At 44.0% G+C, this 24,679-nt stretch overlaps 2 protein-coding genes and 1 gene segment (V, D, J or C); all 3 read right to left on the bottom strand.

The window, feature by feature from the left end:
- Positions 1 to 24,679, bottom strand: part of LOC100560921 (immunoglobulin lambda-1 light chain) — a 111,122-nt gene that overhangs the window by 45,964 nt on the left and 40,479 nt on the right. The window contains exons 1-2 of one of the 12 annotated variants that reach the window (XM_062958654.1): positions 21,148 to 21,291; positions 20,723 to 21,023 (exon numbers count right to left, since the gene is read on the bottom strand). The exons of 8 other annotated variants lie outside the window; for them this stretch is intronic. In XM_062958654.1, coding sequence (XP_062814724.1) covers positions 20,723 to 21,023; positions 21,148 to 21,193 — 347 coding nt within the window. In that variant the 5' untranslated portion in view covers positions 21,194 to 21,291. Of the gene's footprint in view, positions 1 to 15,081; positions 15,386 to 15,523; positions 15,659 to 19,289; positions 19,591 to 19,713; positions 19,867 to 20,722; positions 21,024 to 21,147; positions 21,292 to 24,679 lie in introns of those variants that run through there. 3 more of the 12 variants (XM_062958656.1, XM_062958653.1, XM_062958652.1) reach the window with 3 other exon arrangements.
- LOC103282953 (immunoglobulin lambda-1 light chain-like) overlaps positions 1 to 24,679 on the bottom strand; it is a 97,149-nt gene that overhangs the window by 40,485 nt on the left and 31,985 nt on the right. The window contains exons 1-2 of one of the 5 annotated variants that reach the window (XM_062958646.1): positions 11,301 to 11,446; positions 10,900 to 11,203 (exon numbers count right to left, since the gene is read on the bottom strand). The exons of 3 other annotated variants lie outside the window; for them this stretch is intronic. In XM_062958646.1, coding sequence (XP_062814716.1) covers positions 10,900 to 11,203; positions 11,301 to 11,346 — 350 coding nt within the window. In that variant the 5' untranslated portion in view covers positions 11,347 to 11,446. Of the gene's footprint in view, positions 1 to 4,426; positions 4,722 to 4,826; positions 4,978 to 10,899; positions 11,204 to 11,300; positions 11,447 to 24,679 lie in introns of those variants that run through there. One more of the 5 variants, XM_062958648.1, reaches the window with a different exon arrangement.
- On the bottom strand, positions 6,590 to 7,249 carry LOC134292913 (immunoglobulin lambda variable 5-52-like). The segment is given in 2 exon segments: positions 6,590 to 6,990; positions 7,126 to 7,249. Coding segments are annotated over 2 exon segments (429 nt in total).

Raw genomic sequence — 24,679 nt, 5'->3', positions numbered from 1 at the left:
AAGTGACCACGAGCAAGTTCTAGTCTCTTGATCATTAAAGCAGTGGTTCTCAACCTGGGGTTTGCAGATGTTTTTGGCCTACAACTCCCAGAAACCCCAGCCAGTTTACCAGCTGTTAGGATTTCTGGGAGTTGAAGGTCAAAAACATCTGGAGATCCCAGGTTGAGAACCACCTCCTGAAGAAAGCCTGGTGATAGATTTGCCTTAGGGTTGTCATATGTCAGACACAACTTGAAGGCACACAACATATGCCACTGCTTCTTTTTCAGGTTGACTAGGTTGTAAGACTCTCTAGAATAGACCAAGGACTCCCCCAAATGGCGGGATTTGTAGTAAACATTCTTCTATCTTCTACGCAGGTGTCCACCTCTTGTTGAGCAACTCGGAGTCGGTTCAGATTCCCTTGAGAAAAAGCAGTACAGGTTGTTGTATCACTTCCCCTTCAGAGCACATCACTGTGGCAAGTACCACTATTGGAATGGAACGTTCCACAGTAATAATCAGCCTCGTCTTCTGTCAGGACTCCTGTGATGGTTAGATAGCCGGTGTTGCTCGACGGGTCTTTGGATCCAGAGAAACGAGAAGGAACACTAGCGCCTTGACCCTTGTTGCTATCTGAGTGATACCGTTAAAGGAACCGCGGAGAACGTCCAGGCTTCTGCTGGTACCAAGACATATGGTATCCGGTGACAAGGAACCCACTGCTCCATGCACAGGAGAGTTTGACAGTGGACTCTAGTGACACGGAGGCCAGCGGGGGTTGAGACAGCACAGGCTGAGAATCGGTGCCTGGGGAGGAAGCAAGAAAAGAAATGGTCACATTTGATGATACCCTGTGTAGCTTTGCTGGTGTTGACCGGTGTGTCTGCTCCTCCTACCTGTGCACCACAAAGCTAAAAGATTTAGAAGGAAAAACGGGAACATGGCAAAGCGATTTGGAATCCTGTCCAGTTGAGGAAGCAACTGCGCAATGACTGAGGTCACTGCAACTTTATATAAGTCTTCACTGAAGATGTGCAACGTGGGTGCTCCACCCCCGTTCCAATCTGATTGGTCGGTGTTACTCATGCGATACTTAAAAACGAGACACACTAGTCTTTTGGTGTATGACACAACATTCTAGCTGTCGCACCTCAGGTTCGCTTCACCTTGCTGTATACACCAAACTGCACACAGGTTGAAGTCTTTTTAGTTTATTAGAAAATAGAAGATAAAAAGTTCTTTAAAAGCAAAAGTAAAGTTTCAAAAGATTGTTACAAAATAAAGCCTTGGAGAATAATTCAAGAAATCACAAGGAATAAACAAAGTCCCAATAGAGCATGGCAAAGTCCCAAGAACATGAACACAAAAGCTGCAAGATAATCCAGGAAAGCGAGAGCTTGCTTCTTGGTTGAACGAAAGTTGCTTTGACAAAGGTTTGTCTTCAAACACATTGAAAAGCATGAAAGCATTTCTCTGGCCTCTAACCTCCCTCTTGTTTGCAATTCTCACACTCCTCCGAACCCTGAATTCCAAACGGTCAGCTCGATCTAAGGAACCAGATTCGTCAAGGTCAGCCTTCTCGTTAGTTTGCTGAGCCTCATTATCAGACTGAGAACTGTCCTTCAATTTTTTTCAAGGAACTTTCTATGCAATGTTTTGTTGTGCCAGCTGTCAGCTCTAGTTTGTAGTGCGGTTTTCTTGTACTGGTCTTTTGTCTGCTGTGCTTTGAGGAGTTTCTGATTTTGACTCCAATCAAAGCAGGTTCTTCACTTTGCTTTACATATTCTGCCTATTATTATTATTATTATTATTATTATTATTATTATTATTATTATTATTATTATTGCAAGCCATTCTGAGTCCCCCTTTGGGGCGAGAAGAGCGGGATATAAATGTAGTAAATATATATCTATCTATATCTATATCTATATATCCCAGAGTTACACTTTAAAATGTACCTGTTCTGACTTATATACAAACAAAACCTGTCTTGTTCATAACTTGGATACTACCTGTAGTGCTTAGTCGAGTTCATCGCAGGACACTATGACATGCCATGATATTGGTGGTGTGTGATACATATACACACACTATACTCATTTTACAGCAGAAGGTTTTGGTCTCACTTCCCCCTCTGCCTGAAACACCGTGAGCTGTGCTGCTGTCCCAAACTTGGCAGTAATAATCTGCCTCGTCTTCTGCTTGGGCCCGGGAGATGCTTAGGGTGGCTGTGTTGCCAGAGTTGGTGCCAGAGAATCGTTCCGAGATCCCCAAGGGCCGATTGCTATCATTGTATATAATAAGAACAGGGGCCTTGCCAGGTTTCTGTTGGTACCAGTGCACATTCTTGCCTCCAATGCTATTCCCCGAACAAGTGATTTGACCATTTTGCTGTAGTCGGATTGATACAAACGATGGTTGGGTGAGGACATAGCCAGCCGAGGAGCCTACAAAGAAAAGAAAGCATAACACAATGAAACGCCGGTAGTATTTGGTGAAAAGACGTGACTCGAAGATTCCTCTCTTGGTCGTACCTAGGTGATAAGTGAGGAAGGCTACCAGGAGTGAGATCCACACCATCTTGGATAAACCTGAAGAGATTTACGTGGAAAGGAAAACGGGTTCTGCTTCCGATCTCACCCATCCAACGGTGGTCCCTTTTTATATTCACCGGTGACCCTCACATTCAAATCATTTGCTTTCACAACACCGGGCAAACTCTACAACGCTCCTCCCACTTAGGAAAATGAAATGGGGAAGTGTTCAAAAAGGCGTCATTCTGCAGGTCCAAAGCACTGCGTAAAGGTAAGTGTGGAAATGTAAGGATGGTCCAGTTTTGCAAACCAGTTCTCAAGGCTTTGGAACTATTTCTATGAACCTCTATGGCCATAAAACGTTGGTTCTTAATTTCTTTGAAGTCATGGACCACACCGAGCTTCGGACAAAAATGATGGCAGATATCTATCCATGAGATGCATCCATCAACACATTCATCTATCCATGCATGCATCCACCCATCCAACAAAGCCTGCATCAATCTATCCATCCATGATCTATCCATCCATCCTTCTACACATGTACACACACATCGATCCACACATCCATCCATCCATCCATCCATCCATTTGTCCATGCAGATATCTATCCATGAGATGCATCCATCAACACGTTCATCTATCCATGCATGCATCCGTCCATCCAACCAAGCCTGAATCAATCTATCCATCCATCCCTCTACACATGTACACACACATCGATCCACGCATCCATCGATCCACGCATCCATCCATCCATCCATCCATCCATCTGTTTGTCCATGCAGATATCTAACCATGAAATGCATCCATCAACACATTCATCTATCCATGCACGCATCCACCCATTCAACCAAGCTGGCATCGATCTATCCATCCATCCCTTTATGTATCCACACACACATCAATCCACACACATCCATCCATCCATCTGTTTGTCCATGCAGATATCTATCCATGAGATGCATCCATCAACACATTCATCTATCCATGCATGCATCCGCCCATCCAACCAAGCCTGCATCGATCTATCCACCCATCCCTCTACACATGCACACACACATCCATCCATGCATACGTCCATCCATCCGTTTGTCCATGCAGATATTTATCCATGAGATGCATCCATCAACACGTTCATCTATCCATGCATGCATCCGCCCATCCAACCAAGCCTGCATCAATCTATCCATCCATCCCTCTACATATGCACACACACATCCATCCATGCATACGTCCATACATATGTCCATCCATCCATCTGTTTGTCCATGCAGATATCTATCCATGAGATGCATGCATCAACACATTCATTTATCCATGCACGCATCCACCCATCCAAGGCTGAATCAATCTATCCATCCATCCGTCTATGCATCCACACATACGTCCATCCATCCATCTGTTTAGCCACGCAGATATCTATCCATGAGATGCATCCATCAACACATTCATCTATCCATGCATGCATCCACCCATCCAACCAAGCCTGCATCAATCTATCCATCCATCCGTCTATGCATCCACACATAAGTCCATCCATCCATCTATTTGTCCATCCATCCACTCATCCATGGACCCATGTATTCATCCACACACACATCCATCTGGATTTGGTGTTCATTGTGCCCTTCTATTTTGCTGTTTGTCACTCCCATTGACATTTCACCATGCCTTCTATAGGATTCTCTTTCTCCACAGAGCATCGTACCTAAGGAGCTCATCAACTGTATCTTCTGAACATGCTGAAATTTAGCCCTAGTTGTGATAGGACACCTTCACAACAGTAATAAAGGAAGGCCTTTCCTTTGCTCTAACTCAGCTCTGCTGCAGTGAATCTCAAGAGCTCTGGGGACAGAAGAGTGAAGGTTTTTGTCTCACTTCCTCATAGGCTTTCCACACTGTGGAACATGCTACCACTGCCGTACCACATGTAACAGTAATACACGGCCTCATCTTCAGCCTGAAGGTTGGTGATGGTCAAATAGCCCATGTTCCCCGAGCGGGTGCCTGTGAATCGATCCGAGATCCCTGGTCCTCTGTTGCAGCCATCACAATGTATAAAGCGAGGGGCTCGTCCAGATGTTTGTTGGAGCCAGTAAACATTGCTTGGATTACTGCTGATGGAGCAGGAGAGTTTCATGGTTTGACCCAGGGCCTCGGACGCAGAGGTGGGTTGAGTCAAGGTGGGCTGTGAAGTGACAACTTGACCAGGAGAAGATAAAAGAAGTCAAAATGAGTGCGCCATTTTCTCATACCAAACAACACAAGAGACTTCTCTTTCCAGGATAACGTTGCCTACATCCTTACCTGAGATGCAACCAAGAAGCACAAGCAAACAGAGAGCCTGGGCCATGTTGGGATCCTTAAAGGACTTGGGCTTTCTGAAAGAAGAAGGTAACTATCTGATGAGTTTGGATGTTCCTCCCCTTTTCTTAAATCTTCCAGGAACTGAAGAAGAGCTTCGCATGCAAATGTATTCATTTTGTCATCTAGCAATGGGTCCCCTCCTCCTCTGATGAGGAGCAATTGATAGAGGAGAACTTTGCATGAAGTTACTATTTATTCAAAAGGAATACATGGCATTCAATTTTATTATGAACAAATAAGACCATAGGAACATGTCTCAGCATATACTCCTGAGACCATACCCTTTTGCTTTATTCCTACAGAGTGGTGGACTGCGAGACCTGAAATGAAAGACAGGGAGTACAAGTCAGTGAAAGGTTCATCTATACTGCAAAATTAATGCGGTTTGACACAACATGTACTGCCATGACTGAATGCAATGGAATTCCAGGAGTTGTAGTTTGGTGAGACACTGGCGCTTTTTGGCAAAGAAGGCTAAACACTGTAAAATTGCAACTCTCAGGATTCCATTGCATAGACCCATAGTTAAATCTGCAGTGCAGGGATCTCTTAGTTGTGCACTGAATAAAGCCACAGCTTGGAAGGGACTCAATAGAAATAATGCAGTTGTAACTTCATGATTTTTGAGGAAGGTCAGATAACTTCACGAAAGAGAAGACTTCAAGAAAGGACACACTCAGAAATGGATAAGCTGCCACTCTCTTGGTGCATACCTCAACGTAACCCATGGTCCTGTGGCCACAGGAATCTCTCCTTGGCGGTGTAGATGCTCTCACACGCATCCCAGGGCCGGGCTTTAGTACAACAGGTTAACCACCAGCTGCAATAAATCTTGCCAGTCGAAAGGTTGGCAGTTCAAAACCCGGGTCGGGGTGAGTGCCCGACCTTCAGCCCACCTCACTGCCCATCTAGCAGATCGAAAAAAGCTGTGAGTAGATAAATAGGTACCACTTAAGTGGGGAGGTATTTTAATAAGGAAATACTAGAAAATGCTGGCGATCAAAAATGGAGGAAATCTGTGACCAGGACTCTACGACATGGAGGATGGAGCGACAGCACATCCCCAGGGTCGGAATCGAGCACATCCTCCATCTTCCATGTCAAAGAGCCCTGTTCACAGACTTCCTCCTTTTTTGATCGCCGACATTTTCTGGTATTTCCTTATGGCACCATTAAAATACCTCCCCGCTTAAGTGGTACCTATTTATCTACTCACAGCTGTTTTTGATCTGCTAGGTGGGCAGTGAGCTGGGCTGAAGGTCAGGCACACACCCCGACCCGGGCTTTGAACTGCCAGCCTTTCGACTGGCAAGATTTATTGCAGCTGGTGGTTAACCTGTTCTAAAGCCAGGCCCTGGGATGTGTGTGAGGGCTTCTACATGCCAACCTCCAGGACGCCAAAGATGGGAAATGCCTATATACCTCTATCTGTACTTTTGTCCATCCTGTGTATAATGGCATTGAATGTTTGCCGTATATGTGTTCTGTAATCCACCCTGAGTGAGAAGGGTGGAATATAAATACTTTAAATGAATAAATAAGCACCATGGGGGAATTTCAGCGGGTGCCATTTGCTATGCCAACAATATGTATGGAAATGCCCGCTGTGTGTCTGCAAGTCGTTTCCGATCTATGCCAACCCTAAGGCAAACCTATCACGGTGTACGGCATGAACGGATCACCAACTCATTCTACATGTCACTGGGATGCTAAGATATAGGTCACCGATTGAAAAGAAGTGAAGCAGAAGTGAAGAAGGTTTGAGGGTAGCTTCCCCATCTGCTATTAGAACTGTGTCTCCCAGCGGAACAGTAGTAGTCAGCTTCATCCTGTGCCCGCACGTTGGAAATGCTTAAGGTAGCAACCTTTTTAGATGGATTTATAGAGGCAGAGAAGTGGCCAGAAGCCCCTGGACCATACTTTGTCTCACTAGAGCTTACGTTGTAGCTCAAGAGCCAAACTGGATTTTTCCTTTCTTTCTGCTGATACCAGTTGAAGTCGCCAAATATGTATCCACTGCTAAGATTACAGGAGATCTGAACATTGTCGTTGAGAGCTGCTGACAGGGATGCTGGCTGAGTCAGAGTGTACTGGCAAAGGACTTCTGAAAGAGGAGGAAAGATCCATTGTTGAATTATTAACTATAATGAAAAGTGGTGAGGGCAGAGGGAGAGGTATGAAAAAAGATGAGAGGCCAGCATTGTTGTGTTATTTCAGGTTGGATTTGTTTTTGTTTTACCTGAGCAGTAAGTGAGGATCAGGAAAGGTAGCAAAATCCAACCCATGGTTCCAAAACACGAAAGCAATTTGCTTTCCCAAATCAGAGGAAACTTTGGCTGCTCCGTCCTCCTTCCTTAGCTTTTAAAAACATCCAGAGCTTTCATGCAAAAATGCTTTCTTCTCATTGGTTAAGCAAAACTCAAGTGTGCCTCGTTCAGCCTTTATTATTGGGTTGGAATCGACACTCTTGGACCTAATTCCACACCAACTTAGAAGCACAGGGAGCTTCTATGCAAACAGGAGAGCTGTTCTACTCAAGCATGTTGCTCCCCATGTGAGTAAAGTGCTGGTAGATAGGTTCTCCTTTATTCCAAGAAACAGTATTTTATAGAACTCCAAAGTTACGCAAACAACGACAATTGCAGGTGCAATACCTAATGCATGCGTGGTAATTGTTTCTTGAGGTCTATGTGTTCAGCACAGAATGTCGCCAGAGCTTGCTTCTTGTTTATTTATTTATCGTGTCAGAAGAAAATTGAGAATACAGTTATTATTTATAGAAAAACCACAAAGTTAATGTGTTCCCTGTAATGGGCAGTAAGATCACCTAAAGCTTCAGAGAGCTTCTGTTCAACCCTTTCAAAGCTCCCTGCTTGAGCAGTGATGGCACGATCATCGGCATCCTCTTGTTGAAGAGGATGTTCTCAAGGTCTGGCACTGGAGCCATAGCATCTGTTGGCCCTGGCAATAGGACACAAGAAATCCTTGACTATTTTGTTCTTGCATAATTGTCCTCATATTCAAATGTCCCAAATTACTGCAGAGGAACTATTTCACAGAGAGAAAAATTTCCGACTCTTCCGATTGTTTTGTACATCTATATATATATAATAAAAGTCAAAGTTTGTATGTGGCGGGCGGTATATGTATGTATGTGTGTATGTGTGTATGTGGCAGCTTTCTGATTGGCCGCCACTATCACAGGCCACTGTGACCACCAAGAATGACGGATCTGGACCAAACTTCGCACACTTTATGGTTCCCGTCCCCTTGATCTGGTCATGTAAGTGTTATTTATTGTTATAATTGTATTATTTTACTTTGTTTAATAATGTGTTATTACGTTGTTATGTAATGTATGTGTTGTCTTTATGACTGGAAACCGCCCTGAGTCCCATCCGGGAGATAGGGCGGTATATAAATAAAGTATTATTATTATTATTATTATTATTATTATTATTATTATTATTATTACACTTAATCCCCATGATGCACTTTACGCCCTGGTGCCATTTGTGGGACAATGGACCGTGGGTGATGGGATTTGTAGTACTTTCAATCGCTACGACTCCCACAGGCGACTGCGATGCCCACCAGTGACGGAACTGGACCTAACTTTCCACACAGAGCCGCCATGAACCCCTTTTCATCCTGGGGAAGATTGGGGGAGGATGGACCAAGTAGCTTAACTCACTACTTGCTCTGGGAACTGTAGTTCACCCTTAAAAAAAACAGCACTGAACCCAGCTGACTTCGGATCTGGACCAAACTTGGCACACAGCCCCATCATGTTCAACTGTACATATAGGCAGGGTTTCGAGGCGATTGCCCTTTGCCTCTGGGAGTTGTAGTTCACCCTTATCCAAATAGCCCTGAACCCAGCCGATTTCGGATCTGGAACAAACTTGGCACACAGACCCAACATGGCCGATTGTGCATACAGGCCTGCTTTGGGGGTGATTGTCCTGGGAATCTGGAAGTTGTAGTTCACCCTTATTCAGACAACACTGGACTCAGCCAACGACGGATCTGGGCCAAACTTAAGTGATATTTCCTCACATCCCAAAACAACTCAATGCCCTCTACTAATAACCCGGGCACCACCGGGTCCCCAAGCTAGTGCCTAATAAATAATAACTATTAATATTCTTTCCACCCCTAAATTATAGTTTGAGTTATAAAGTCAAGGCCAGCTTTGTTTAGTAGTCTGATAAACATGCAGAAGAGTGCTACCCCAGCCATGGAAACCCACTTGGAGGAAGAGGAAGTGCCAGAAGAGTAGCCATGTATACTGAGTGTTGCCGTGGTTCTTCACAGGTGCAGGGACCTCAAAGCCTCTTTGAAATCATCCAGTTCTACCAAATGAAGGATGATGTGCCAACATCTCCCCCAAAAGGTCATACCTGGGCTAGCAGGCATCATATCAGCTCTGCTTAACATGAACATTAATGCCGTTCGTGCTCCAGTCTTTATGCCCAAAGAGCATAACAGTTGCAAGTGTGCTCCTGTTGTTGTTTGCTGTGTGTATCTACTATCATGCTGTGGAATAGTGTGTTCATGCAAGAAAGTCCTCAAAGGTGTGGAAGAAGTAAAAGACAAGTTGCTTCTTTCTACTCCAACCAAATTCATGAGATAATTTTGTGGGACCTTTCTTCAATTGTGCCATTATGCAAATTTCCCAATGCGCTCCTTGCAAGAGTACCTCTAAATAACATCATAGCATGACTGTGCCAGTCTGTAATTATTTTATTTGTTTATAGTAATTTCTGTTTTATCAATGGCTAACCAAAAAACGGCAAATATCACTGAATAGCATTAAAGACAAAATGGGGACCTCAGGAATAATGTAGGGGAATTGTGGTTGAGTGTGAGAGGTTGTGAATCCCATTCCCTGACATCACTTTATTGTTTAATTGTGGGAAGGAAGCAGACTGATGCACAGCATCGTGCTTCGAAGCCAGTTTGCTTGCCTCGTGCAATAAAGTTCTTATTTTAGACAAAATGGGGACCTCAGGAATAAAGTGGGGAATTGTGGTTGAGTGTGAGAGGTTGTGAATCCCATCCCCTGACATCACTTTATGGTTTAATTGTGGGAAGGAAGAAGACTGATGTACAGCATTGTGCTTCGAAGCCAGTTTGCTTGCCTCGTGCAATGAAGTCCTTATTTTAAACAAATGGGGACCTTAGGAATAATGTGGGGAATTATTATCCTGGAAAGGTTTAACAAGGTTTCTCCCTAAAGGACAAAGGCAGGAAAACAGGCAACACATAAACTAGATATTAAGGCAAAGCAACCAAATCGTGAACTATAGTCAGTCCACATTCACTGGGGTTAGGGGCACAGGGCCCAGCAAAAGTGGAAAATCACAGAAAACCCTTGCTATTTGCCAACCTGAGAATCATGAAATGAGGGACAAGGATCAAGGCATGGTTTGGTTTAGTTGGGGAGGAAAGGGAAGCACAGATGCCTTGGATGACCTTACGGGTCCATCTGAATTGTAGAATTCGTTTAGTGTGACCCAACTTTCACTGCCATGGCTCCATGATATGAAATGATATTAACTGTACTTTAGTGAAGCACCTGCACTCTTGTGCAAAGAAGGCCTACAACTCTCAGAATCCTACAGCATGGACCCATGGCAATTCACGTGGAGTCAAACAGCATCAATTCGACAATGTAGAAGTTCCTGAGGTCTCTACCAGGTCCATTCAGCACTTCATTAGGAGTGGAATATTCTCCACTGAATCTCTCAGTTGTATCTCTCTGAACCACCTAAGGGCACCTCACAGCTGAGAAGATACTGGCCCAAAAGGTGAGATGGTGCCTTGATCATCGATCTACTCAACATCCAATAGTGCTCCTGAGACATGCAGATATTCAATCTACTCATTGCTTCTTCTCAAAAACAATTACATTTTCAACCTAAAACATTCAGTTAGTGACTTTCCTCTTCCTAGAGGAGAAGTGAAGGTTTTGGTCTCACTTCCCCATGAGAGTGGATCACTGTGATACGAGCTGTCAGTGCTGTGCCAACACACACAGTAATAATCGGCCTCGTCTTCAGCCTGGATATTCGTGATGGTTAAAGTGCCCGTATTCCCAGAACCAGTTGCTGTGAACCGAGCCGGGATCCCTGGTCCCCTGCTGCTGCAACCATTGCAATGGACAAAGCGAGGGGCCTCTCCAGATTTCTGTTGAATCCAGTAGACAGCGCTGTTCCAGTTTCCACTGCCTTTGGTGCAGGAGAGTGTGAACATCTCTCCTGGGGACCCAGACACTGAAGCCGGTTGAGTCAACATTCCCTGAGAATGGACACCTTTGACAAAAGAGAGGAACAAATGGAAGTACAATTGGTTCATCTACCATTCCTTTGTTGCCCATTAAAGATGATCTAAAATCCTTCACCGCCTTACCAGCATAGCAATTGAGAAGCACCAAGAACAGCAGGATCAGGGCCATAGTGAGCTTTTCAATGCAGTTGGGCTTTCTGGAACAGCCCTACAATTGTCTGGGTGCTTCTCTTTTCCTTCCTTTTTCAATTCAACCCAAAAACACGAAGAAGGCCCTCATGCAAATTTGCCTGAGGGTCATTGGCTGTGCTGGAGCCTCATGTCTCTCTCAAAAATGCATAACCAAATGGCAGCAGCAAAGACAACAGAATCCATCTATATATATAAAAGGGTAATTACATTTCGGCCTAGGACAAAACAACAAAACTACACACCCCAGAAACACTAAACCTGGCGGCACAACCCCTCATCCATGCCTCTACGTTCATACAACAAACAGCTCCAGCTACTCCAGAAAATGGCCAGGCTTTAAGACTGCAAGGCTATTCACTGCTATTCCACCTCGCCAACAAAGGATTCCCATAAGCCACAGCAATGCGTGGCCGGGCACAGCTAGTCTATATATATAAGAGGGTAATGAAATTTCGGCCTAAGACAAAACAACAAAACTACACAACCCAGAAATACTAAACTTGGCAGCACAACCCCTCATCCATGCCTCTACGTTCATACAACAAACAGCTCCAGCTACTCCAGAAAACGGCCAGGCTTTGAGACTGCATGGCTATTCACTGCTATTCCACCTGGCCAACAAAGGATTCCCATAAGCCACAGCAACGCATGGCCGGGCAAAGCTAGTTGACATTATATATTTTTTTTATAAAACGGAGATGGCCATTGCTCAGGATGAGAATGGCTTGGAGGATCTGTAATGGCTTATATGAGTCTCAAAGCAACAGGATGAGATGAGGATGTCTTCCTGGTTTAGTAAGTGTTCCCCCTGGTCTCCAACATCATCTTAAGGATCATTTATAACAACAGGAGATCAATCCCATGAGATGTCAAGTCTAAAGACATCTCTAGTCCAACGTTTTGTTCCAACAGTGGTCAAGCAGATGTTCCAATGAGAAGCACGTCAACAAGACACTCAAGTGATAGGCAACACAACATCTTGAACTAGGCAGATATTCAGTCTAAGCTCCGTGGAATTTATTTATTTATAAACGGGGGTGGGTGGAGAACTGTGTCATCTTCTCAAACACATGTGAAACATCTTCAGACTGCTCATTGGAATGTCTCACTTTCCTCTTCTTGGGAGGAGAAGCAACGGTTTTGATCTCACTTCCTCATTGAGAATGGAGCTCCGTGATACGAGCTGCCTGTCTGATACCAACACGCACAGTAGTAATCAGCCTCATCTTCAGCCTGGACATTTGTGATGGTTAAAGAGCCCGTGTTTCCAGAACCGGTTGCTGTGAACCGATCTGGGATCCCTGGTCCCCTGCTACTGCAGCCGTTGCAGTGGACAAAGCGAGGGACTTCTCCAGATTTCTGTTGGATCCAGTGCACAGCGCTGTTCCAGTTGCCCCCACTTTTGGTGCAGGAGAGTGTGACCGTCTGTCCCAGGGACCCAGACACTGAAGCCGGCTGAGACAATGTTCCTTGAGAGTGGACACCTTTGACAAAAGAGAGAAATAAATAGAAGTGCAATTGCTTCATCTACCGTTCCCTTGTTGCCCTTTATGGACAATCTCAAACTCTTCTTTGACTTACCAGCATAGTAATTGAGAAGCACCAAGAACAGCAGGATCTGAGCCATGGTGAGTTCTCCAAAGGAGTTAGGCTTTCTGAAACACCCCTACAATTGTCTGGGTGCTTCCCCCTTCCTTCCTTTTTCAATTCAACCCAAAGTGAGGAAAGAGACCCTCAAGCAAATCTGCCCCTAGACCATTCCTGAGAGAGCCTCATGTCTCTCTCAGGAACCCGTAACCAAATGACAGCAGCAAGGACAGCAGAATCCATAGATATGATATTGTTTTATAAAATGGAGATGGACATTGCCCAGGATGAGAATGGCTCGGGGCATCTAAATTGGCTTAGATGAGTCTCAAAGCAACAGGGTACTTCAACATGGGCCATTTTAAACAAAAGGAAGTCACTCTCATGAGACATCAAGTCTAAAGACATCTCTAGTCCACTCTTTTGTTCCAACAGTGGACAAGCAGATGTTCCAATGGGAAGCCAACCAGCAAGACAAGTGACAGGCAATATGAAGGCCACTGCAAAAACCTCCTTTCACTTTGCCCAGAATCTGGTCCTGAGACCTAAGCAAACTCTTTGTAGGCCACCAAGAACTTTGGTCTTCATCTCAGACCACGAACTTGATAGTAAAGGAACTGGCTTGGCAACCATGCAGGAATGAACTAGAAGATTCTGGAGGAGCAACTGAGTCTCATGGAGGTCCTCCTGCTTTACATCCCCTAGAAGGTCTCCTGTGTTGGCCATCAAGTTCTCTTTTCTCTCATCTTGGGAAGGTGGAACAAGGGTTCCCTCTAAAGGCCAAAGCCAGCTCTTTGTAGGCCACCAAGAACTTTGATCTTGAGCTCAGACCATGAACTTGATAGTAAAGGAACCGGCTTGGAAGTCTTTGAGCTCAATGCAAGAATGAACTAGAAGATTCTGGAGGAGCAACTGAGTCTCATGGAGGTCCTCCTGCTTTACATCCCTTGGAAGGTCTCCTGTGTTGTCCATCAGGTTCTCTTTTGTCCCATCCTGAGAAGGTGGACCAAGGTTTCCTCCTAAAGGCCAAAGCAAGTATAGCATGTACCAATGAGACACATTGCCAAATAAATCTATAATTCAGTGTACAGTGTTCTCTCACTACTTCGTGGTTCGCTTTTCGCGGACTTGCTGTTTTGCGGTTTTTTAATAAACACTAAAATAATAGTATAAATCATAAATCCTTCCTAAGGAGAAGCCTAAGGAAGGAAGGAAGAGAAGCCAAAGGGAGAGAAAAGGAGGCTGAAGCAGCTTTGTTTTTGCCTTACAAGACAGCGGCAGACAGAGACACTACTGGCCAGTGAGATTGTAAACAACACAAATATAGCATCCCTACTTCGTGGATTTTCACTTTTCACGGGTGGTCCTGGAACGTAACCCCCGCAATAAATGAGGGAACACTGTAGTCAGATTTAGGTATGTTTATTTTCACAGGTAGGCACTGTAATGCTTTCCAAACTGCCCTCTTCTATTTCTGTTCAGAAATTATGACTATTTTCATTTGTGAACTGAATGTGCACATTTGATTTGGTTTCAGCATTGGACTTGGATCCTGGAGAATACTCGCTTGGCCATGGGAACCTCTCAGGTGATCTAAGACAAGTCACACTCTCTCAGCCTCAGAAAAAGGCAAGGGCGAGACACATATGCTGTCACACACATAAACACCCAAACTGGACATTACTTCCCTCATGGTCAGGTTGGCAAAACAATACTTGGGTGGATCTAACACTAGAAACAGAAGGAACTACATTGAGCTAAATATTATGCGTTTTTTTCCTATCTGTTTGGTAGTTTCTACTCCGTTGCTCTCTATGCTTCATTGGGGTCACAGTTTGGCCTCTGTACCTACAACTTCAACACAGGTTCCAACCAAGTCAATGACTGCCGTGCACTCTTCGTACGGTTCTGATTTGGTCAGGATGGTCACATCCAAGTTCTTGAAACAGAAATCCAAACGGAGCATATCAAACGTTGTCGTCATTCAATGCTCCACCAAAGGGGTTCCTGCTTCTGAATCACAAGCTGAGTGTATTGAACCCCTTCAAGGAGTCTCGGTTCAGAACTCTAGACAGGAGGGAAGGTTTTGGTCTCACTTCCCCATGAGAGTGGATCACTGTGATACGAGCTGTCTGTGCTGTACCAACAATAACAGTAATAATCGGCCTCATCTTCAGCCTGGACATTCGTGATGGTTAAAAAGCCTGTGTTTCCAGAACCGGATGCTGTGAAACGATCCGGGATCCCTTCTCCCCTGCTACTGCCGTCACTGCACTGAACATAGTGGGGTTTTCCTCCAGATTTCTGTTGAATCCACCAGAAACGGTTATCCCAGCTTCCACTACTCTTCGAACAGGAAAGTTTCAATGTTTGTCCAGTGGAGACGGACTTGGAGGCAGGCTGGGTCACTGTTCGCTGTGAATGGACCCCTTTGACCAAAAAAATAGCAAAGAAATTAAATGGCTGTTGTTTACCTTTGCATCACAAAATGATTACATTTATACAACAAAGCAGAGATGTTCCTGTTGTTGGCCTCTAAGGCTTTCAAAAGCCTTTCTCTTCCTTACCTGTGCAGCAATAGAGAAAGAGAAAAAACAACAGGGTCAGGGCCATGGTGAACTCTTCAAAGGAGTTGGCTTTTGGAAATGCTCCAGTGCTTGTCCGGGAGCTTCGCCTTTTCTTCCTTTTTCAATTCAACCAAAGATAAGGTAAGAGACCCTCATGCAAATCTGTCCCAGGCTCATTGGCTTTACTGGAGTCTCACGATTCTCTCGGGAAGGCGTAACCAAATTGCAGAAGAAAAAAACAGCAGATTGCATTGACATGATATTGTTTTAGAAAATGGAAATGGCAGTGGCACAGGATGATGATGGACGTTGGATCTAACCTTTTGGGAAAATAGAAATCTCCACAATTGGAAAAATTATAATCTTTGGAAAGGCATGACCTTGTTAGAAATCATCATCTTTTGGGGGAAATGATGCCATCACCTTTTGGGAAAATGGCATTCAATGAATTCATTACCATTTGGGAAAACCAGGAATCACCTTGAAAAGAGTTGAATCTCGCTTGAGTCAACCTTCTCCTTAGTGGTAAATATCCGCTAGTATCCATCCAAAGCAATTTGGTTTCTCAGCTGTTAAACTCTGAAAACAGAGGAGTTCCAGACATGGGAACCAAGGGCAGCTAACGACTCTGAACAAAGGATGCCACCGGGCAAGAAGCCAGGCGATGAAGCTATTCAATGCTAATTGAGGTGATTTACTACAACATTCACACTGGCCTCCAACTGACAAGAGTTCTTCTCTCACCCTGGACTTTCCACAGATATATATAAACCTTCCTTGCTGAGTTTCTCCATGCCTCACAACCTCTGAGGATGCCCGCCATAGATGTGGGCGAAATGTCAGGAGAGAATACTTCTAGAACATGGCCATACAGCCCGGAAAACATACAACAACCCAGAGTAATAGTGTTTCAACACAGATCATATCAAGACTTCTTTAAGGCCTTGTAGGAGTCCCACTCTGACTTTAACAATAAGACATTGATCACCCATCCTTTGTTCTTTCTTTCTACATTTGAGGATCTAGACCAGAAGGGAGATTCAATTGACCTCCATCCCAGCCCAGCCGAACTCAAAGAAATGTAAGAAGGCAACAAGATCTTTATTACAAGAGTCCTGGCATACAAGATGCTATTTAAGGCCTCTCCAGTCCATCATTGTGTTCCACACATGGTCAAGCAGATGGAACCCCATCAGCAAGACCTGTAATCTCTCAGTCGGGTTCCTGGAATCTGGTCCTGAGACCTAAGCAAGCTCTTTGTAGGCCACCAAGAACTTTGGACTTGATCTCAGACCATGAACTTTATAGTAAAGGGACTTGGCAGCCCTTGAGTTTAATACAGGAATGAACTAGAAGATTCTGGAGGAGCAACTGAGTCTTATGGTGGTCCTCCTGCTTCACATCTACTGGAAAGTCTCCTGTGTTGGCTGTCAAGTTCTCTTTTGTCCCATCCTGAGAAGGTGGACCAAGGTTTCCTCCTAAAGGCCAAAGCAAGTATAGCAGCAAGGCATACAGTCTATGTAGCAATAAGATGTATTGTCAACCAAAACTCTAAATGTACAATTCAGTGTACAATGTTCTCTCACTACTTCACGGTTCGCTTTTCACGGACTTGAAAAGGAGGCTGAAGCAGCTTTGTTTTTGCCTTGCAAGACAGTGGCAGACAGAGACACTACTTGCCAGTGAGATTGTAAACAACACAAATATAGCATCCCTACTTTGCGGATTTTCACTTTTCACGGGTGGTCCTGGAACGTAACCCCCGCAATAAATGAGGGAACGCTGTAGTCAGATTTAGGTATGTTTATTTTCACAGGTAGCCACTGTAATACATTCCAAACTGCTCTCTTCTATTTCTGTTCAGAAATTATGACTATTTTCATTTGTGAACCGAATGTGCACATTTGATTTGGTTTCAGCATTGGACTCGGACCCTGGAGAATACTCGCTTGGCCATGGGAACCTCTCGGGTGATCTAAGGCAAGTCACACTCTCTCAGCCTCAGAAGAAGGCAAGGGCGAGAAACATATGCTGTCTCTCTCACACACCCAAACTCGACATTACTTCCCTCATGGTCAGGTTGGAAAAACAATACTTGGGTGGACCTAACACTAGAAACAGAAGGAACTACGTTGAGCTAAATATTACGCGTTTTTTTTTCCCTATCTGTTTGGTAGTTTCTACTCAGTTGCTCTCTATGCTTCATTGGGGTCACAGTTTGGCCTCGGTACCTACAACTTCCATACACAGATGCACAATGTTTTACTCTCTTTGCCTGGTGAGGAAAGCAATGTAATTCCAGCCAATGTGTTGTCGAAGGTTTTCATGGCCGGGATCACAAGGTTGTTGTGTGTTTTCCAGGCTGTCTGGCCATGTTCCAGAAGTATTCTCTCCCGACGTTCAAACCAAGTCAATGACTGCCATGCACTCTTTGTATGGATCTGATTTGGTCAGGATGGTCACATCCCACCTTTTGAAACAGAAATCCAAATGGAGCAAATGAAACGTTGTCTTCGTTCAATGCACCACCGAAGGAGTTTCCTGCTTCTGAATCACAGGCGGAGTGCATCGAACCCCTTCAAGGAGTCTCAGTTCACCGTTTTGCAAGTCCACCAGCTGTGGTAAAATGTTCCCACTTGGTCATCGCATTTCCAGCAGTTATTTGAAATTATTTTTATTATAATTTGATAATTTTTGGGGAGTCAAATACCAGCGATAAAACATTGGAAGAAAATCCACCAAGCAATACAAAAGATGTTGCAAATTAAAATAGAACTGGACCCAAAATATTTTCTTCTGGGGATGCTTAATAGTGAAAGCGATAAAAAATAAAGAAATTCTTTTTAACCACCTCACTACGGCGGCAAGAATAATATATGCCAAATATTGGAAAAAGAAAGAAATCCCCGAGTTAAGCTGCTGGTTAAATAATGAATATGGATAAATTGACGTATTTACTAAAAATAATTATGGTATCCCAGAAAAGCAAACAAAATGGGACTTGATAAAAAAAATTATTTGGTTGAGATGCAAATGAAGGTGCTTATTTAATTCTAATAGAGGGTTTGTTGATATGGACTGAAGGTAAAGAAGATGCTGACACCAAAGAAGGGGTGGGGGGAAAGAAAGACTAAGAAACAAGAGGGGAAAAAATGCGTTTTTTTTTAAGTATCTGTGTAAGAGATTGAAGTCATTCATTGTATATCTTATTTTTATTATTACAGTAGAATCTCACTTATCCAAGCCTCGCTTATCCAAGCCTCTGGATAAGCCAAGTCATTTTTGTAGTCAATGTTTTCAATATATCGTGATATTTTGGTGCTAAATTCGTAAATACAGTAATGACAACATAACATTACTGCGTATTGAACTACTTTTCCTGTCAAATTTGTTGTATAACATGAAGTTTTGGTGATTAATTTATAAAATCATAACCTAATTTGATGTTTAATAGGCTTTTCCTTAATCCCTCCTTATTATCCAAGATATTCACTTATCCAAGCTTCTGCCAGCCCGTTTAGCTTAGATAAGTGAGACTCTACTGTATTATCTTTTTTTCCCCTACCTGGTATGGGGTTTGAATACTTACTTTTTTTTCCTTTCTGTCTCATGTTTTTTCTTTTCCTGTCTACTTTCTACACCTTCTTTTCTAAAAACCTTCTGAATCACAAGCAGAGTATATTGATCAAGGAGTCTCGGTTCACAACTCTAGGCAGGAGGGAAGGTTTTGGTCTCACTTCCCTATGAGAATGGGACACTGTGATACACTTTGTCAGTGCTGTGCCAACACACACAGTAATAAACGGCCTCGTCTTCAGCCTGGACATTGGTGATGGTTAAAGTTCCTGTGTCTCCAGATGCAGTTGCCGTGAATCGATCCGGGATTCCTGGTCCCCTGCTGCAGCCATTGCAATGGACAAAGCGAGGACGCTCTCCGGACTTCTGTTGAATCCAGCTAATATAGCTGCTCCAGCCACTGCCGCTCCTAGAACAGGAGAGTTGGATTGTGTTTCCCGGAGAGACAGACGTTGAGGCAGGCTGAGTCACTGTCCGCTGTGAATGGACACCTGGACAGAAAAAATAATGTGGGGAAAAATAGAATTGGTGTGTTGTGGTCAGGTTTCGCACAATACACCTTGCATGTCATTTGGTGCTTGCGCCTATGGAAAGTGACTTCTTCTCCTCCTTACCTGCCCAGTAATGAAGGATCGCCAAGAACAGAAGAACCCAAGACATGGTGGCTCTTGGAACGAGTCAACCTTTGGGAAACAAGCAGACAACTCTCCTGGAGACTCTCCTCTTATCTTTTTAAATTGCACGGAGCAGAAGATGGTCGCATCATCCATCGTCCTCATTGGCTGGGGTGGAATGTCCCACCTCCCAGAGGAAGCATGACATCATAGCCAAAAAAAGTGCCACAGAATCTCATTTGCGTATAAGGTAATTGTTGGGTTTGTTTATTAATGAGATGGGATTGTTCAGGATGGAGATATGTCTTCTTGGTTTGGCAGAAATCCCACTCTGGCCTTGAACGTCAATGGAAGGGCCATTTTTAACAACAGGAGAACAATCCCATGAAACATCAACTCTAAAGATCTCTGTAGTTCAAGATGTTTTTCCAATAATGGTCAAACAGATGTGTCAATGGGAAGCTCACTAGAAAAACAGTCAAGTGATGGGCAACACGAAGACGCCTCCAACTCACCACACTCCTTTTACTTTGCCCAGAGAACTAAACAATCTCCAAGAACCTTGGTCTTGATCTCTAACCATGAACTTCATAGTAAACAAACTGGCTTGGAAGCCTTGAGCTTAATGCAGGAATGAACTAGAAGATTTTGGAGAAGCAATTGAGTCTCGTGGAGATCCTCCTGCTTTACATCCCCCTGAAGGTCTCCTGTGTTGGCCATCAGGTTCTTTTTTGTCCCATCCTGGGAAGGTGGACCAAGGTTTCCTCCTAAAGGCCAAAGCAAGTATAGCATGTACCAATGAGATGCATTACCAACCAAAACTCTAAATGTACTATTCAGCGTAGGGGTATTTAAGCATGTCTTCATTCAATGCACCACTGAATGGGTTTCCTGCTTCTGAATCACAGGCTGAGTGTATTGAACCCCTTCAAGGAGTCTCAGTTCACAACTCTAGACAGGAGGGAAGGTTTTGGTCTCACTTCCCCATGAGAATGGGCCACTGTGATACACGTTGTCAGTGTTGTGCCAACACACACAGTAATAATCAGCCTCGTCTTCAGCCTGGACATTCGTGATGGTTAAAGTGCCTGTGCCTCCAGATGCAGTTGCCGTGAATCGATCCGGGATCCCTGGTCCCCTGTTGTAGCCATTGCCATGCACATACCGAGGGACCTCTCCAGATTTTTGTTGAATCCAGTGGACATAGCTGCTCCAGCCACTGCCGCTCCTAGAACAGGAGATTTGGATTGTGTTTCCCAGAGAGACAGACGTTGAGGCAGGCTGAGTCACTGTCCGCTGTGAATGGACACCTGGACAGAAAAAATAATGTGGGGGAAAAATAGAATTGGTATGTTGTGGGCTGGTTTTGTAAAATACACCTTGCATGTCATTTGGCGCTTGTGCCTATGGAAAGTGCCTTCTTCTCCTCCTTACCTGCCCAGTAATGAAGGATCGCCAAGAACAGAAGAACCCAAGACATGGTGGTTCTCGGGACGAGTCAACCTTTGGGAAACAAGCAGACAGCTCTCCAATACACTCCCGTCTTATCTTTTTAACTGGCACAGAACAGAAGATGGTCCCATCGTGCATCGTCCTCATTGGCTGGGGTGGAATGTCCCGCCTCCCAGAGGAAGCATGACATCATAGCCAAAAAAGTGCCACAGAATCTCATTTGCATATAAGATGATTGTTGGGTTTGTTTATTAATGAGATGGCCATTCTTCAGGATGGCGATATATCTTCTTGGTTTGGCAAAAATCCCATTCTGGCCTCGAACGTCAATAACAGAAGAACAATCCCATGAAACATCAACTCTAAAGACCTTTGTAGTTCAACAATGGTCAAACAGATGTGTCAATGGGAAGCTTACTAGAAAAACAGTCAAGTGACGGGCAACACAAAGACGCCTCCAACTCACCACACTCCTTTTACTTTGCCCAGAATCTGGTCCTGAGAGCCAAACAATTTGTTACTAGGCTACCAAGAACCTTGGTCTTGATCTCTAACCATGAACTTGATAGTAAAGGAACCGGCTTGGAAGCCCTTGAGCTCCATGCAAGAATGAACTAGAAGATTCTGGAGGAGCAACTGAGTCTCATGGAGGTTCTCCTGCTTTACCTCCCCTGAAGGTCTCCTATGTTGGCCATCAGGTTCTCTTTTGTCCCATCCTGAGAAGGTGGGCCAAGGTTTCCTCCTAAAGGCCAAGGCAAGTATAGCAGCAAGGCATACAGTCCGTGACCAATAAGACACTTTGTCAAGTGCCACAGAATCCCATTTGTACATAAGGTAGTTGTTGAGTTGGTTTTCTAAAAATGAGATGAACGTTGTCCAGAATGACAATAGGTAGTTTTAAGCTACGTTGCCACAAAGATGTTTGGTGAGGGAGAGAGACATAGTATGTGGTTTCTCCTGAGGAAATGGGCCAAGATTGATTCTTGGCATCTTCACTTAGAAGGATTGGGTTTCAGAGGAGAGAAACAAACTTCTCTGTCCAAGATTATGGAGAAGCAGAGATGTTCAGCCCTGCAGAATTGGCTGAGTATCACCTTAGATCTGGTATAAAAGAGCTTAGCATGAAACGGTTTCAGAAAATTTTTAAAAAATATGTTTTCAATATATCGTGATGTTTTGGTGCTAAATTTGTAAATACAGTAATGACAACATAACATTACTGCGTATTGAAGTACTTTTCCTGTCAAATTTGTTGTATAACATGAAGTTTTGGTGATTAATTTATAAAATCATAACCTAATTTGATGTTTAATAGGCTTTTCCTTAATCCCTCCTTATTATCCAAGATATTCACTTATCCAAGCTTCTGCCAGCCCGTTTAGCTTAGATAAGTGAGACTCTACTGTATTATCTTTTTTTTTTCCCTACCTGGTATGGGGTTTGAATACTTACTTTTTTTTCCTTTCTGTCTCATGTTTTTTCTTTTCCTGTCTACTTTCTACACCTTCTTTTCTAAAAACCTTCTGAATCACAAGCAAAGTATATTGATCAAGGAGTCTCGGTTCACAACTCTAGGCAGGAGGGAAGGTTTTGGTCTCACTTCCCTATGAGAATGGGACACTGTGATACACTTTGTCAGTGCTGTGCCAACACACACAGTAATAAACGGCCTCGTCTTCAGCCTGGACATTGGTGATGGTTAAAGTTCCTGTGTCTCCAGATGCAGTTGCCGTGAATCGATCCGGGATTCCTGGTCCCCTGCTGCAGCCATTGCAATGGACAAAGCGAGGACGCTCTCCGGACTTCTGTTGAATCCAGCGAAAATAGCCATCCCAGCCGCCGCTATTCCTAGAACAGGAGAGTTGGATTGTGTTTCCCAGAGAGACAGACGTTGAGGCAGGCTGAGTCACTGTCCGCTGTGAATGGACACCTGGACAGAAAAAATAATGTGGGGAAAAAATAGAATTGGTGTGTTGTGGTCAGGTTTCGCACAATACACCTTGCATGTCATTTGGTGCTTGTGCCTATGGAAAGTGACTTCTTCTCCTCCTTACCTGCCCAGTAATGAAGGAGAGCCAAGAAGAGAAGAACCCAGGACATGGTGGATCTCGGTAGGAGTTGGCCTTTGGGACACAAGCAGACAACTCTCCGGGACACTCTTCTCTTATCTTTTTATATTGCATGGAGGGGAAAGATGGTCCCCTCCTGCATCTCGCTCATTGGCTGCACTGAAATGTCCCACCTCCCAGGGGGAAGAGTGACATCATGGCCAATAAAAGTGCAACAGAACCCATTTGCATCGAAGGTAATTGTTGGGTTTATTTTTAATGAGATGGCCATTGCCCAGGATGACAATATGTTTTCTTGGTTTGGCAAAGGTCCCACTCTGGCCTCGAACGTCAACAGAAGGGCCATTTTTAACAACAGGAGAACAATCCCATGAGACATCAAAAGCCCTATCTAGTCCCAACATTTTGTTCCAGCAATGGTCAAACACATGTGTCGCTCACTAGAAAAACAGTCAAGCAACAGGCAACACAAAGACGCCTCCAACTCACCGCCCTCCTTTCACTTTGGCCAGAATCTGGTCCTGAGAGCCAAGCAAGCTGTTTATAGGCCACCAAGAACTTTGGTTTCAGACCATGAACTTCATAGTAAAGGAACCAGCTTGGAAGCCCTTGAGCTCAATGCAAGAATGGACTAGAAGATTCTGGAGGAGCAACTAAATCTCAAGGAGGTTCTCCTGCTTCAAGCCCCCCTGAAGGTCTCCTGTGTTGGCCATCAGGTTCTTTTTTGTCCCATCCTGGGAAGGTGGACCAAGGTTTCCTCCTAAAGGCCAAAGCAAGTATAGCATGTACCAATGAGATGCATTACCAACCAAAACTCTAAATGTACTATTCATTGTAGACATATTTAAGCATGTTTATTTTCACAGCTTGTAATACTTTCCAAATAGCTTTATTTGATTTCTGTTGACAAATAGTGAATATATCAATTTGTAGCCTGAATGTGGACATTTGATTTGGTTTGAGCATTGGGTCGGATCCTGGAGAATGCTTACTTGGGTATGAGAACCACCTGGGTGACCTTAGGCAAGTCTCACTCTCTCAGCCTCAGAGGAAGGCAAAGTTAAGAAACATATCTTGTTACCCTTCAAACTGGACGTTGCCTCCTCATGGTCAGGGCTGGCAGAACAACACTTGGGTGGCAGAAGGAGTCAGGACTCTAGAAACAGAAGGAACTATGCTAAGCTAAATATTATGGATTTTTTTTTTGCATCTTTGTGATACATCCTGTTTGGTAGTTTCTGCTCAACCACTCTCTACGCTTCACAGTTCGGCCTCAGTACCTACAACGTCAACAGAGGTGATCAACAGATGGTGTCCTCTGCATAATGACTTATATTGATTTCCTCACCTTAATTTCACATATGCATTTCTCTCTGAAACGTTTGCAAATCCAGACAAAGTGAGGATGTTGGTCTGGGCAGGTAGTAGGAAAAGTGAAACGTTCT

The sequence above is a fragment of the Anolis carolinensis genome, chromosome X (assembly GCF_035594765.1).
Source record: "Anolis carolinensis isolate JA03-04 chromosome X, rAnoCar3.1.pri, whole genome shotgun sequence".
Lineage (NCBI taxonomy): Eukaryota > Metazoa > Chordata > Lepidosauria > Squamata > Dactyloidae > Anolis > Anolis carolinensis.
This window is presented reverse-complemented; position numbering and strand designations above follow the sequence as displayed.